Source organism: Lonchura striata, chromosome Z (genome assembly GCF_050655825.1).
Source record: "Lonchura striata isolate lonStrDom1 chromosome Z, ASM5065582v1, whole genome shotgun sequence".
Lineage (NCBI taxonomy): Eukaryota > Metazoa > Chordata > Aves > Passeriformes > Estrildidae > Lonchura > Lonchura striata.
The window spans coordinates 16,499,213-16,515,969 of NC_140740.1; the positions used below are offsets into that span (position 1 = coordinate 16,499,213).

The 16,757-nt window shown below is 37.9% G+C and overlaps 1 protein-coding gene across 7 annotated transcripts in view; it reads right to left on the minus strand.

Annotated features, from left to right (window-relative positions):
• The window catches only part of CEMIP2 (cell migration inducing hyaluronidase 2), a 49,620-nt gene that overhangs the window by 19,614 nt on the left and 13,249 nt on the right, over positions 1-16,757 (minus strand). For all 7 annotated transcript variants that reach the window (XM_085566551.1, XM_085566552.1, XM_085566550.1 and 4 more), the window contains 8 exons: positions 12,237-12,377; positions 11,125-11,686; positions 7,829-7,998; positions 6,345-6,533; positions 3,527-3,696; positions 1,388-1,597; positions 781-986; positions 147-216 (listed from right to left, as the gene is read on the minus strand). In XM_085566551.1, the coding sequence (XP_085422677.1) occupies positions 147-216; positions 781-986; positions 1,388-1,597; positions 3,527-3,696; positions 6,345-6,533; positions 7,829-7,998; positions 11,125-11,686; positions 12,237-12,377 (1,718 nt within the window). The remainder of the gene's footprint in view (positions 1-146; positions 217-780; positions 987-1,387; positions 1,598-3,526; positions 3,697-6,344; positions 6,534-7,828; positions 7,999-11,124; positions 11,687-12,236; positions 12,378-16,757) is intronic.

The following is a 16,757-nucleotide window of genomic DNA, read 5'->3' on the forward strand; positions in this document are numbered from 1 at the left end:
CTTTCAATGCCAATATGCTGCCAAACATAAAAAGATGCATATACAAAACAAGAAAATATATGTATATCTGGCAGTGTAAATGTTACAGATTTTGCAAATGCCAGTGTCATAAGTAGTTTGTCATTAATTACACCCATATGCCTTACCTGTGAGCCTGCTGCTGCATTATTTATAAGATGATTGTTGGGATGAGAAATCCAGAATGTTGAAACGGCCCTGAAATATTATTCAGAAACTAGTTACTAAAGAAAACCTCTATCTCCAACAGAAATATCTTCCCTTTTTAACATGCACATCAGAAAAAGGTAAACTGATGAAGTAGCTACTTCACATACAAAATACAAATCACAAAACCTTCCACATTTAGAAGTCAAAAATGCCTTTTATTTAGTTCACTGCACAGTATTGTATTTAATGCTATGCAGTTATCCTATGCAATGGTAAACTGATTTAAGAAGTTTTCACAAGAAACAAGTAGTATTCAGAAAAAATAGTGGTGACAACTTCAGAATATGCATACATTTACACAGCAGTGAAGATGTTCAACAGACTTCTAAGGTCCCAAGTATCCCAAGAAACAACAATATTCCTAGAAAACATTTTTTTCTTTAATAGAAGACTAAATGTTATTTTTATTGCTATTTTTAAATACCAGTACTATATGAACTACATTAATTAAATTATAAATAAAAATGTTTCCATCTGCATTTTGTCAAAAGATCATCGCAGTTTAACTGCTACAGCCAGCTGGGTTTTACTTTTTCATCATGACACACTTACATGCAATCTGTGGCTGGCACTGGGACATAACTTCCGTATACTTTATCCCTAATCCCAATACACATGCTACTGTTTCTGTCCGTAGGTAGCAGAGTCCCTGGTTTTGTGACTAGCCCAAGGTTGTGGAACAAAGTATTCCTCTGCTCAATGCCATCTTCTATAAAGAAACAGTGACCTAGGGTGTCATAGCCAATGGTGTCCTTTATCTGTAGAAATACAAGTTCATTATGTCAGTAGTAGAAGCATTTACTGAGATTTGACAAATACCATCTAGTTTTACTATCTTGGCACAGCTACAGAGTAAAGTGTCAGTATCAGCAGCTCAGATGATTCAAGCACATAGCTTTATTCATCCCTTACAAACACACTGCTATGTCTTGAGAGCTTAGCTGTCTCACAGCTGTCTTACAGCTAGCTGCTGTATGAATCTGAAAAAACAGAATGGTTTAACTGTTAAATTACTGTTTCCAGTAATTTATTTATCCACTGAAATAAGAAAACCACTGCTGAGCACTGGATTTGCAGAAGCGGTGGGATTATTTTGGCATCTACATGCTCTTTACAATATTTATCCCAACACAATATGTTTTATTCCCCGTACACCTACCAGCAAACCATTAGTTGCATGAACAGTCACACATCTGGAAAAACAGTGATGAATAGAAAGACCTTCCAGATAAGTTTTAAAAGTATATCCTCCTTTTTCATCTACATCCCCACAAAGGTGAAAGTGAACAGGGTAACTTCCCATTTGCTGCTGTCCCATTTGCTTCAATTCCACATAGGAAAGGTGAACAGATGTAAAATTTTTCAGAATCTAAAAAAAAATGAAGTTCAGAGGGAAAAACCAATTATTTGCTTTTTAACCAATGAAAATTCAAGTTAATACATCATCTATCTCAAATGTACAGAAGCTAGATATACACAGTTGCTACAGACCAACACAATAAAAGTTAGAACAAATATTACTGTCTTGTAGAAGCCCTACAAAATTGTATCCTTCATATATGACTTCAAAATTTAAATTTCCATGCGGCTAGAACAGAGGAATTTTCACCAGACATATTGCAACACTTTACTGTTTGGTCTTTACCAGGTGGCACATTAAATATTCTTACAAGTACTGTCCAATCAAACAGAAGTCACCCATATCTGGTTGTGTCTGTAAAGAAGCTGCACCAGCACAGTCCATCTGGGACAGGCTTAGCTGAATAAAAACCACAGAATAATGCAGATTCAATGGAACCTGTTAAGATACCTAGCCCAGTTGAGAGCTCAGTGCTGGGTCAGCTTCATAAGACAGCTGCTCAGAGAATACCTCTAGTCACAAAGATGCTCATGATGTCAATTGGTTCTTTCCCAGTATGTGAGCATTATTTGCCTTCTTTAAGCCTGGTCCCACATTGCCTCTTGTCCTCTTGCTGTGCACCTCCAAGAACTGCTGTAGCCACTCTGAACCCTCACCAATACCTGAAGACAGCAATAAGATCTCTCCTCTCCCCATCACTCATCATCACACACTGCCACCCCACCTTCCCAGGACACAGACCAGTGCATCTACATTTTCATTGCAATGAGAACACAAAACTGGACACTGCACTCCAGAGAAATGTCTTTACTGAGGAATATATGAAATAACCCTCACAATCATACAACTTCACAGAAATGTTACTGTGTATGAAGATTAGCATAAGCCAAAAATACTTTCAGTGCTGAAATCTAGGTTTGGCAGCAGACACTCACTACTCAGTCTCCTGGGAACAATTTAACTTTTATGAGTCAAAATGTTTGCTTTCTTTTCTACCTTCCAGAAAACTGAAGGTCTGCTTATTTACACTTCTGTGGCAATCAAGGTCACATTTAGAAAGATTCACAGCTTGTCATTATCTTCTTTCATTACATTATCTAGAACCCTTAACGTCTTTAGTCCACCTACCTTCTTCCACAAAACAAAAGCTGCCAAATAGTAGAAAAGAGCTTATTTTCTTTCCCACTATTATGGTCACCAACTATGAAATTAAAATCTGTACCCAAATACATTAGAAAGAGATTTGAACTGTGATGACCACATAATGAGCACAAATATATTTGCAATTGAAATTTGAGGCCCCAAACTTCTCTTGCATCACTGAAGCACTGCTCCTCAAATCTTTCATCTAAAAATGTAAGTGAACACAAGTTTAAATACTAGCTTCTAGAACATTCTCTCAGCTTTATGTTTATAATACAAGAAATTTGAAGCAGTTTCCTTTATAGAACCTTAGTACTTCCAGATTTTTAAGAAACTAAATATAAAACCCCATAGTACAAGTTAGTTTTTTCCCCCTCCACACCTCTCTCGTGCTCAGGTTCAGATGGCAAATCTGAATTAGGATTCAATGCTCATCACCCAGAGAGGTACAAAGGCAGTGAAAGGAAGGAAGAGAAATACTAGGGAAGTTTCATTCTGCAATGTTATAGGATGCACATCCATGGATGCCACTTGCTGTACAATGTTACACTACCTGCTGGACATTTCTAGAACGGTTTGAACATTATATCCCTTCCTTCAATTCTGCAGACTAAATCTTGAGGAGATAAATCTAATCTGGATTAAATCTAATCAAGAACGAAGTCATTTCCACACAAAGCAACTGAATGAACTGATTTTCTTTAAGTTTTCAAATCCCTTGAAGATAAACATCGAACTTTTTGTCCTTAAGATGCTTTTATATGACATAAAGTTAATTTAAAATTTTTTTCAAACCTTGATATGTCCACCAAATGTATCATAACTGAAGAACTGACACTCCTTTTCAAGATAGCAGGTATTTTCTGTCTCCCCCTTTATTAGGATGTTTCTTGTAAGAACTCCAACTTCTGCTCTCATGTCTACTCCATCAATTACTTCTCCTACATGAGGAAACTGAGGGTTTTCTGTCCAACAAGTTTTGAAACAGGAGATAAAAAAAAAGAAAAAGGCACCACGGATTAAAACCAGAATCAACTTACATAAATAAGAAAGATAACCACAGCAACAAAATCCATGCATTCCTCTTCCTTAACATGCTGCTCTCTCTTAGTTTTTCTTATGGTAGATGTATTTTTCATTTTAATAAGAAATCAATTCTCACAAAATATCAACATTTTGTTTGCAAGTGCATCTTATAGTTTCAATCCAGTATTTTGTGAACAGAATGGGAAAAAAATAAAGAAGAGTTTATTAATCCAATTATCAAACTTTTAGTGAAACACAGATGTAGACTTGCTTTAAAATAAAAAAATATGCTGGCTGCTTAATCTGTTTCAAAGATAAATTAAGAACTGAAAGTGAAGCCAAAACACTGTTTGAAAATGCTATATTGATCTCCTCCTAAAAGTAAAAACTACTTGCTTTCCTAACTAAATTTCCTCTTTATGCATCTTAAGAATAGCCTCTTAAGAAAGAGGAAATTAGGGAAAAGAAGATAGTCTGGTTTTACACCCTTCTACAAAAAACTAATCAATTTCTCACTGGAAGTAAGAAAATTATCTGGTTTTGTAAACCTTAAAAAATGCATTTATGCATTTATTGATATCTTGAATACAGATTATCACTATCCCTCAAAGCCTGAAAAAAGGGATATAAGCATAAACTACCACCACACGAAGCAGAACTAAGAGTGACATCAACGCTGTATCTGCTTCTGAGGATTTAAAAAGACAAGCAACATCTGTAAATGGAACTGCACTCCTCTCCCTAAAGGCTTGCCTACTGTTTTCCCCTATATTTGACTAGAAACTCAAGGAATCAAGTGCAGAAAGAGCAACCATGGCTCCTACAACACAATACTTTTTAGTTTTCCTACTACAGAAAGGTGAACTACAGCAAAAAACCTAGTAAAACAATGCAAGAAATAATTTCAAAAGATTATACATTCATCACTATCAAGTTTACCACTAAAGAGAAAATTCATTCCTTGTGGAACAAATATGTAGGGTGGCATGGGGATTTTTTAAAACTGTATCTATTACTATGACAAAGAAAAGTACATTGAGGGTGGCCAAGAGCCCCAGCTGGGAAAGTTGACTGTAAGTTCACCTCCTTTAATATCTTTTTAGTTAGGATTAACTTGGGAAAAAAAAAAAAAAAAAAAAAAAAAAGCGCCATGATTTTGTGTTTTACACCATATTGTAAATCTTGTAAAATTGGTTTTTTTTTTAATCTTTAAAAGCAGTTGCTTTTTCACAGCACACGATTTCCAAGATGAAATACAGTCAACACACACACTACTCAGTGGTCACAAGAAACTTCTTCAACTTCATACTTAAACCTTTCAGTTAGTTTGCTCTTTAAAACACTGTGCCAAATAAAACACATAACATGACACTTAAAGCTCAGGAAATATCATGTTCAGTAGCACTAAGTTAGCTCTGCAGCTTCACTTAAACTGGTATTCTCTGATGGTGTAATAATGTAAATGAGGATATGCTTTCTTCATACTTGAGATTTCTCAATGCAGTAAAACATACTAACCCATGCTAACAAATGTGTGAGAAGCAAATTTCAACACCAGAGGAACAGACTGGCAGTCCCTTAAGGCAGAGGTGGACAGGGAAATCTGAGGGTGTTGACAGAGAATTTCCGAGAACGAAGAACACTTTGAAGAAGAGGAAGTGGCACTGTGCAGAAATTAACGGGCCAAAACCAGACTGAGAAGGGCACCCGTGAGTGGCTGCAAACCAACACTTGTTCGTTTGTGCTATGGGCTGATGCTGCAGCCCACCAGGAGCGAGAGGGGTAGCTCCAGACCAGAAGCTGGAGGACACCAAAGGGGAGGGCAGCACCATGGAGCAAGTGTGGAGCAGCAGAAGGAAAACACAGACACCAGCATAGCTGGCAAGACAGTCCCATGGGAGGCTCTTGTGATGTCAAGCAGAATGACTCAGACAATAAAAAGGAAATGGTCAACAACATGCATGACCATTTACTTGTGCATCACACCCAAAGGAAAAACAGATTGCAACTACTCAGGGATATCCTGTGAGAGAAGAATCTTGGAAGGGCCACTTATTTTATAACCATTTTGTTGTGGAGGTGGTAAAATGGAGACTGAGTGAAAAGAGAAAAAAAGAAAAAAGGTACAGGTTCAAAGATTGCAATTTTTTTTCCTTCCTGTTTTTATTCCCACTTTTTTAATAAGGAAAGAAAGAAAAAAAATTATAATGATAACAGTTAAAAGATGAGAACGACATTAATGGCAAGAGAAACAAGAAATGACCACATAGCATGTATAGAGAGAACTTTATACATTAAAAGACAGAAAGGAGCCAAGAAAGGAAAGCAAGCCTAACACTACTGGAAAAAAAAATAAGGCATTTAATGAGCCTGGGAAGAAATGAGAAAGAAAAGTTAGCACAGTGAGCTGTGAGGCAGACCTGATACAGTCATTTTACAGCAAGGAGAATTACGCATCCGTTTATGTGGCAACAAACCCATACAGCGATTTGAGAAAAGGCTGTTTTTTACTGCTTACACTACAAGGGCATGTCCAGCAGCAAATGCATATTTCACACCGATCTTCAGGTGGTGACTGCTCTCATACCTTTGACTTTAACCTGATGCTTGGTACACTCTGTGCAGGGAAGGAGGGTGAATTCCTCAGTCTGATACATCGAATAGTCTGTGCTTGCAACCACAATCCTGTCTCCTGGCTCCCAGCTACTAACATCATCTAGAAGATTCAGTATTACTCCACCCACTGCTTCCACCTGGAAGCCTGATATTGGAACACCTAATTAAAAAAAAAACAAAAAAGAAAAGGAAACAAAGATTATAGGCACCTTTATATGAAACAATTCCCAAGAAGATACTATTAAAATATGTATGAGATTTTGCAGGCCCCAAAGCCCCCTAAAGTACAACTCTGACCTCAAATATGTGAGATGCCTTTACAGCCTGTTTACTAATTGGATCTCAAACAAAACAAAGGGAAAACACAGAACTTATGGTGACTGGAATAATCTATGACTTTTTCTTTACTTCAAAAAACCCTAGTATCATATGGCAGTAATTTGTAGGTCCAGCTACGTCTGCTTGTTTCAAATGACAAAATGACATTTTTTTGCCATTTTAAACTGTATAGATGTAATCACGGACATGGAAAACAAAGTAGAGGACTTCCTTTTTTAAGCAGATCTAATAGAATAGTTTGGCAGACTAAATTGTACACACCAGCTTATGATGAATTTGCATAAGTTCAGCTGCTTTTGCTAACTCTTGAACCTAACTCTACAGCACCAGTAAGTACAAGATGTATTCTTTAAATGTAAGTCTTTACATTTTCATGGGGCTATCAAGAACAGTAAAGGGGTAGTAAAAAATAGCTCAACTGCCTAACAAATAACTACCATAAAAAATTTTAACTTTATAACTACCATAAAATTTTTTTAGGAAAACACAGTAGCATTTAGTAATTCTAAAAAGACAAAAATTTATTACCCATAGGAACTCAGATCAAAGATATGTTAAATTTTAAAAAAATTAATAAAGGATAAAACCAAGCAAGTGGCAGGTTTTCTAGCTTTTTATACCACAGATTCAACTCTGTATGAGAATGGCTGCCTAAAGCTCAGCCCACTAAAAGCAACCAAAAATTGTAGCAAGACTAAAATATTTCTTTTGGCTTCTGTAGTTTGCTTTGGGGTTGTTTCTTTTGGTTTTTTGTACCATAATCAATATCTCAGAAGCCTAGATTTAAATATACATGAACTGCCAAATTATGAAAATAAATTTTAAAAGTGTCAAAACTTATACAATTCCTATCTTCTTCTAAATATACTAGAATTTAAGACTCAATATTATGCTGGTCACATCCTGTATACAGAGTGAGAAAATAGGTAGTACTGAAGAACTGTGTCCTCCTATTTCATCCAAAGCAAGAAAAAATAACTTTTAGCAGCACTCAAAAATTTAAAATGCAACCAGAAGTTTTAGTGAAAAAAAGCATATGAATTTTTGCATATGAATTTTGCATATGTATTTTTTCTTTTTCCCTCAAATGTAGAATTTCACAAAACACTTTCCTACCATCATTCCATTCGCTGTAAGCTCTCACAACAAACTTCTGACCATCCAGTGTGAAAAACTCTTTTTGAGCAAGAGCTTTCCCACCAGTGCTGTGGTTTTCATAGTTTCTCACTGATTCATTACAGGAAGAATTTCCACCACCTATGACACCAACTAAAGCCCAGGCTTGCCTGTGAAAATCAAAAGTAAATGTTTAAATATAACGGCCCTTTAAAAATTCTTTATAAAACCAGGAAAGGCAAGGAATATAGAAGTTATAAAAAACCCTTTTGCTCGCTCTTCCAAAAATTAATTTTAAAATGCAACTTCAAAATGTAGAAGGATATGGGCAGACATAACAGCAGAGAAAAAAAAAAAAAAGTATAAAGTAACTAGGTGTCGTATACACAAATTGGCAAATAAAAGCTCTTACCAGGGAGGGCTTTCATATATATTTTTAGTTAAACATTGAACATGATACACATTTTTCCAAAACTGCTAGAGATGTGTGACAAAAGCTACATAGGATCCTACTCCCAAACAGCTTTCACAGAGCCCAGGAGGAGCAGGAGTCAGTACCAATGTTCCTATCATAGCCCCCTACCATTTGCCAGCAACACCCCAAAGGAGCAGTCAGGACTCCAGGGGACCACATGTTCCTCAGGCCAGGAGGGATGACACAGCCAGCACCACCACAGCCATTGGTGCTCATCCCTGTGCCAGACACGCAATAGCTTTTGAAAATTTCAGGATGCTCAGACCCAGAAAAGGAAATGCATGCTGTTACACAACCTTCGTACAATACACCCACTCGTGTGTAACTGTTTGGAAATTGAAAGCAAACCGTGTGCCACAGATAGCTGTCACCAAGTTCAAAAAAACAAGTTTATTTTGCTGTCCTTTACTGCTCTGTACAGCCATTACCACATGTGCAAAGGACGCAGTCAAGATCCTCTATAAAAAAGCCAGACAATTTTGCATCACTAAACTTGAATCATTCACCCAAGTGAAAACAGTGTCAGCTAGCTAGCAATGTCAGACTGCATCTGTTGCTAATGATTGATTCAAAGGCAGATATTAAAGCCACCTTCAATCCAGTTGCCTTTATTTTAACCCTTCTTGATGTTTTTGTTGATTGGGATCAAAAAGCCAAACAATACTTTAGCATTAACATGTCTACAGAAATAGTACATACTGGGTCAGCTTTTTAATAGCAGCAGCAAACAAGCTGAACATTTCACATATAAACATTTAAAATTAAGTTATTTTGATGCATGCTTTGCATCACATGTGTTGCAGGAAGAAGTAGAAGGGGAAAGGGCTGTAATGGAGTATTCACCTCCACAGTGACATCTTTTTCACTACCATTAGAGGTTTAAGAAAATTATGTTGCTTTCCCTGAGCAAGCCATCAGGGACATCTTCCTGCCTATCTTCCACCACAGAAGAAAACAATTTTATGTGCTTACAGAGCCTTAACTGACTAAGGAAAGCAGACAAGGATCAGGTCAGCAGAGAGGGGAAAAAAAGACTGCATCTTCCCAGTTATAAGCTGAAGTTCCTAATTTCAGACAAACTGATGTGGAGGTCATAGGCAGAGACAAACCCCAGAAACATACACCTCTCAGGACACGCTGGGCTGGCTGCACCACAGACTGAGCAATGTGAAGCCACACAGGCTTTGCTGCTTTCAGTAAGTGGTATTCTACTACAGGACATCCAGGTCTTGGCACTCTTGACCAAACTGCTTCAGAGGCAAGAGCATTCCATTCCACACCCCTGTGCTTACATAGCCAGTGACACAAATGTAATCCTGACAGGAACTGAGGTCAGAACATGCCATCCTGACTGACACGCCAGCCTGCCTCTGCCAAAGCACAGGGAGGAAACTAACTGGAATCCAGATGTCAGAGGATAGCAAGGGATAAGAATAGAATGGAAAAACCAAATGACCAATTTCCTGGAAAACACTGGACAATATGAAGAGGTTATACAACATCATCCCAATAGAAGAACAACAGACTGGGTATACTTTTTACTTGTATTGCCAACACACAATCACAGAATCATTTAGTCTGAAAATACCTCTAAGATCATCATGCCTAGCCTTTGACCAATGGCCACCTTGTCAACTAGACTATGGTACCAAGTACCACATCCAATCATTTCTTGGAACATCTCCAGAGATGAAGACTCCACCATCTCCCTGGACAGTCTGTTCCAATGCTTAATATACCTTTCCCTTAAGAAATTCCTCCTGTGTTCAACTGTAAACCTCCCCTGATGTGTAGCTTGAGGTTACATCCTCCTGTTCTGTCACTGGTTGCCTAGGAGAAGACACTGCCCACCCTCCTCCCCGTCCCCCCCCAACTTGTAGAGAGCAATAATGTCCCCCTAAACTTCCCTTAGTTCAGCCTAAACATTCTCAGCTTCCTCAGCAGCTCCTCATATGACTTACTACACTCTAGACTCTTCCTCAACTCTATTGTCCTTCTCTGGACACATTTCACACATTGGTCTTTCTTGTAGTAAGGGACTCAAGGTGTGGCTTCACCAGTGCCCACTTCAGCACTGCCATGCTGACCACATTATTGCTGATACTAGTCAGGACCTCCCTGGTCATCTGGGCACGTTGCTTTGTGTTGCCCAGAGCAGTGTGGACAACCCTCTTGGCACAAAGCCAAATCCAGAACATGCACTGCAAAAAGCCATTTGCAATGGCTAAATGAAGAGCAATGAGGAGCAGTGTAAGTTTCCTGCTTTAATAACTCCTGTTATACCTCTTTTACTGTCTCGCTATCCCAATCCTGACCAACTGAAAAGAATGGTCAAAAGATAAAGAAACATCTTGTAACTGCATGTCAATCATAAAAGAAATTGACAGGTCAGTTCCTTCAAGAACTCAACAGAGAGGTAGTGTACTTTTATTTCAACAGTGCAGTATGAATAAGATGTTTGATACCTGGGATTAGTATCCCTTAGAAATTAGTATCCCTTTGGATTGGAAGGAACCTTAGAGATCCTTTAGTTGCACTCCTTGCTCTTCCAAAGTCATACAAATTAAAAGCTTCACCTACCGTTATCTACGTCTTAGTTCAATTTCTATAAAGAAGAGTGAAAGCAAGAAATTTCGAGTAAGTAAAAATGTATGTCACACAGACACCAGTCTCTGTACTGTACTGCTAACTGAATACTATTACTGCAGCACTATGTACAACACCAAGAACTCTGAAAACTTTATGATCTGTCAAAGTATAACCCACAGCAGAATCTGCATGTCATCTTTAATCAGTTCAAAAGGGCAAATAAATTACTTACCTGTAACTTAATCCTCTGACAAACTTACTTCCCAGAAGATTTTGAATAGTCACTCTGGTTTCCTCCAAAAGATTTTTAGCAGCTGAATCTCCTACAGCAATAGCAATAATGCGACCAGGATGCCCATTTTTCAGTAAGTTCTGGAGCTTTAAGCTTTCCTCTGCAAATTCATGAGTATCAAACTTCAGCACTTCCAAAACCTCTGCTGTATCCTGATTGATCACTCTAACATTTAGTCCTCGGGAAAAATTCTTTTTAAATGTATAATGACCATAGGCCAGCCCTGAGAAATATATATTCTTTGACAGAAGAGTCCATGATACCTTCTCGTGCCCGTGCAACTCCAGCGTTCCTTCAGGGCCCACGCCAATAAATTTTTTGCCAAATTCTGGCACATCAGCACCTTCGTTTGACTTCCCATACAAAATAATAGTTGCTTTGGATTTATAGCGGCATTTCTCTGCTCCAACATGAAGCATTCCACCATCCTTTATCAGGATAAATCGAGTTCTCAAGGTAATATTTTTAGAACCTTCCTTATCATCACCAAAAACAAGTAAACCTAAAGGAAAAAAAAAAGTTTCTGTACATCAAAGCAAAATTCAGACAGACTCATAGAAACACGTTTTGCAGAAAGAACAGAAAAATTACAGACTTATTTTTCACACCCATGAATTAAGCTTACATATACTTAAGAATATTTGATAAAGTAACTGCTACCAATTGTGATTCATCTTTCTAAGCATTTTCTGGTTTATTCTTATTCATTTTCTTCCTGTTTGGTAGGATTACTAATATACAACAGTTACCACTGGAGGACAAACAGATTGAGTACCACACAGGCTACTAAACAACCTTGTTTTCCTATATTGCACAGAAAACTATGTCAATGCTGCACTGGAAAGATACTAGAGTTTCATGATACTCTAGTATCATCAAAATAATTAATCTTTTGAATGATATATCTGACCTGGCAGCAGGCTGAAAAGTAAAAAAGCATGAGAACTGGTCAATAAACTGCAAGATAAAAGTTTCAACACATTTTTGTGCAATCACAGAAGTAAAAAATATGCAGGATACTGAAGCAAGGTGTTTATCTTGCTATTTCATACCTCCATCCTGTATAACTATAGAGTGTACTGTAGTGTCTGAGTTCAGACGAAACAAATCCCCTTTTTTGATAATAACTCGTTTTTCAGGATCTTTTCCAGGGCTCCAGTTTTTAAGGCGAGGATTCTGATCAGGACAATTCTCTGCAATGCAATGTGAAATCCAACTTTAAGAAGCAAACATCACATAAATCAAGGTGGCATTGGGATGAACAAAAGCAAGAAAGGGTCAGTCACCCACAAAGGACTCCCACATCCTTATGTGCTTTCAATACTGCAGTCATTGCATTTGAATAGCCAAAAAGACACTGGAAAAACAGCTGCAAGTCTCAGGGGTAGGAAGGCATTCTCTAACTGAATTAAACTACTATTGACCACACATTATTGACCATAGATACTTTTGAACCACATCTGATTTTTCTCTTATCTGCTACTTCACCTGTAGTAGATAAGAAGAGATAAGTGGAATGCAGTCAGAGAGCAATCACTGAGCACTGGAAGCCTTAGGCCAGCTAACTAGGCTAACATGGTTGTAAAGCATCTAAAGATCCCACCTCCTCAAGGTCTCAACCCTGCCATAAAGGCTGATCCCTTCTTACTTTTAAACATTCAAATCATTCTCTCAGTGGAAGTCTGCAGGAGGGACAAGACACCCTGAACATATTATACCCTGAGTATAATACCTAACTAGCTAGAGTAGTTTACCAGGACATGAGACATTTGGATCTAACTTAAAAATTTGTATCCCTTAGGAAGTCAGCCTAAATATTTGTATCCCTTAGGAAGTCAGCCTAAACTTCAGGCTACAAACTACACAAGAGACATGCAGTCCTTGCTGAAAGTCATGGCATATGCAGGCTACAAGGCCAGAGAAGGAGAGGCAACAGCAAGAAGTGACAGGCATGTCACTTCTAACAAAGTTACAGCAATGTAGTATTTATACCATACACCTCTTCAACAAATTAAGCATCTGAGTAATGTGAAAGCATAGATACACTATACAAACTGGAAAGTAGATTCCTTGGATTACCTTATCAAAATTAAAAATAAATATTAAAAAAATTAAATATTAAAAATATTTTCCTGCGCAAAAGACAATCAAAAAGTTGCCAAAATAAACATGTTAGCAGGCCAACTGAGGTTAACAGCCAAAATAGCTTTTTCATATCCTGTCTTCTCAAGAAATACACCCACACTTCTGAAGTGCTACTTCGGAAGCAAAAAGCTAATTCTTGCAATAACTAAAGAAACCAAAACCTATCCACAAGTTTAATACAAGCCAGCCTTAGTTTTGCTAAGAGAAATGTTCTTCCTTTGGTATTAACTCTCCACATTTCAAATCCCTCCCAACCCAGAAAAACCACATAAACCAAGATTTGACTACCAGTGGGGAAAAATTAGCAAACTGCAGAAAGAGCAGAAGGCAGACAAATAGTATTATGAAAATAAAAACAATATAATATCTTTTGGGAGGATCCTATGAAGACAGCTTTTAGAAAATGTAATTCAACACGAGGGAAAGCCAAAAAGCAAGGAGATGCAATCAGCAAGACTGCTGAGCACTCACCGGATAAAGGCAAGCCTACTGCCTGACTCATGCAGAGTCCCTAATCCCTTTTCCCCAGACACCACACACATAAGCACTGTGAAGAAACACTTATTTCCTGGCTGGTAGCGAAGGGCAGTGTGAGGAAACCATGAGTCAGCAACCTGATGACTTCTGCTTAGTATGATTCACAGAAGAGAAATCTAGTGAATATATATTTTCCTGCTGAATCAGAAAGAAGATGTATAAAACAGTAACTAAAAAAATATTATGATTTTAAAATCTATTGTACATTATAATCCAGCAAGAAAGCTATCAGAATCAGAACCAGGCACTGCTGTAATGCAAACACGCTCTTGGGGCACAGGGGGGTCAACTTTTTGGCAAGCAGATAACATGTTTAGCAAAAGTATTTTGAAATTCTCCTTTAGCAATTGTGGTGGGCTGCATGAAAACATCAAATATTTAGAAGTTCACCATATGTTATCTCCACAATTATAAAGTAGATTTTACGATAACAGTTACTGCCCTTAAAGTTAAAAAAAACCAGAAATGCAGACCAGAAACCGTTAGGTAGTGATGACCTTGACAAATTTAGGCACTCATGCTGAACATTTTTCAAGTCAAGCCTCTGCTTCAAAACATTCCTGTAAAAATGGGTCATTCCCTCAGGTTTAGTGGCTTCTATTAGAGCTGGGGAGAGAAGAAAAATTTCTACAAGTAGTGGCGGAAAAGTACACCATCCCTCTCACAGAAAGCATCCTGACCAAAAAAAATACCCAATGCTAGACCCTTTCCTGGAGGAAGCATATGGAATGTGACAGGAGAAAAAGGCAGGGAACAGTTCTCAAGATACAACTAAATAGTTACTTTCTACTAGTTTAGACACCATGTCTAGAACTTTGAAAGCCTCTGGGAAAAACTATCAATGTTATATTATGTTCAGCAGAAGTTTATAAGACTTTGGCAGCTAAATTTTCTGAGGATCCTGTTTACCCTGAGTAAGGTCCAGCTGAGAGCTGGAAGACTGAAGAACTTTTTCCAGCTTATCTCCTCAGCTTGACTTCACATCAAAAGCCTGGGGAAATGGGGAAGAAAATTGCATTTCTATCGCTTTCCCTGATCTCCAGTGTTCAGGAGTCCTTAGAAGAGTCAGGAGTAGATGTCAGGAATACAGAAGCAAAGAGGAAAAAGAAACCTGCTGATAAGCAGGAACAGAAATGCTGATAAGCAGCATCTTCCCTTTGGGGAAAGCATAGCAGTGGTTTAGAATTTACACGCATTAACTACCAAGTGTCACATTCCTTCCACTGCCTTCTAAACAGCCATTAAAACTTCTGACAATACGGATTTCCAACTAGTCCTGAAGAAATGCACAATAAACTGGAACTAGTGTTGATCGCTGCAGTACCACATGTGTTTGGGTCAGAGCTATTATGCATATTAACATTTCAACCTGCTGGGAAACTTTTGGGGAGTTTCTGTGACAACCATACTGCAAGATTAAAACATCAGCCAGGCTTTCTTTAGTGCCTGTCAGAAGTTTCTCTCATGTCAGGGTTTTGCTGTATAGAATAAGTATGGCTGGAAGGAACCACAGTGGCTCATCTGGTCCAGCCTCCCTGCTTAAGCAGGGTCAACCATGCACATTGCATGGAATTCTGTTCAGACAGTTGTGGAATATCTCCAGTGATACTCCACAGCCTCTCTGGGTAATCTGTCCCAGCCTATGGTCACTCACACAGTAAAGAAGTTCTTCCTCATATTAAGGTGGAGCTTCTTATTAACTCTTGTCTTATTGTACAACAGCGCCAAGAAGAGCCTGGCTGCACTCCAAAGTATTTCAGTGTGTTCACTGGCAAGTCACCCTCCCGCCTCCTCTAGAATTTGTCTGTAATGAAAGTATTTACTGCAAATGTACCCATTACCAGCAATACGTATCATAACAGAGGAATGATCCTCCATTTACTAGTCCCTAAAGTTTTGTTATTTTCCTTTGCAATTATTAGAAAAGCTCAGCAACTTCACCCAAGAGCAAGCCACCACCAAGAGCACTTCAGTTGGATATGTCCATTTCTTTTGTACTGTCATCTGAAATCTTCAGTCGATTATGTGATTTGTTCAGCCTGTATTGCACTGACTTTGGAAACAGCATCTTTTTGATTCCTATGTCAAAAGCCACTAAGAAATCTGTTATTACAGTAGCCAACAGTTTCAATTCTGTTATTACAGCATCCAACAGTTTCAATTCAAAATCCTGTTTAGCTTCCAGAAACCTGACTTCTGCCCTAAAAACAGCCAAAAAATGCCAAACAAAGTCATCAAAACAAACCACACTCCAACTGTACCATCAATATTTAGCAACTACAACTCACAGCATCTTCTAGGAGTTATTGGCTAGAAGGATGTACACTTTGTGATCACAGGACCTGTTGCTGCCTTACAACCATTGACACATTTCAGAGATTCTTCAAATTACAAAGAAGTTGCCCAGTTTTCTAAAATGAGCTGGAAACAAAAAATCAGGGCTAATAGAACAAAAAAAGCTCCTTGCCCAATTTGCATATAAACAAATACATACTATTAGCATAGGTTCTCAAAGATTTTTAGATTATTTTACTTCACCATTTTTTTACTATCTTCCTTAGTTACAGCTGAAACAGACAGGATTTAGTTTTGTCTACAATTTGTGAACATGAGACAGCTTCTGCAGATAAAAAAAATTATGTTTATAAAACATTCATGCTTTTCTCCCCTCACCACTAATCTTTTTTTATTGCTATGCCTTTCTGTTTCAATCAAACCATATGTAATAAAAACAACACTGATAACAAAAACAAAGCTGATCTTTGCCCCCAGTCTCTGCCTCCTGTGATCTTAAAATCACAGTGAGTGTCCTATTATCTTTCAACAATAATCCTGATACTGAATTATTGAGTTATATTCACAGGCAGTAAAACTTCTAGGATGATTTTCTT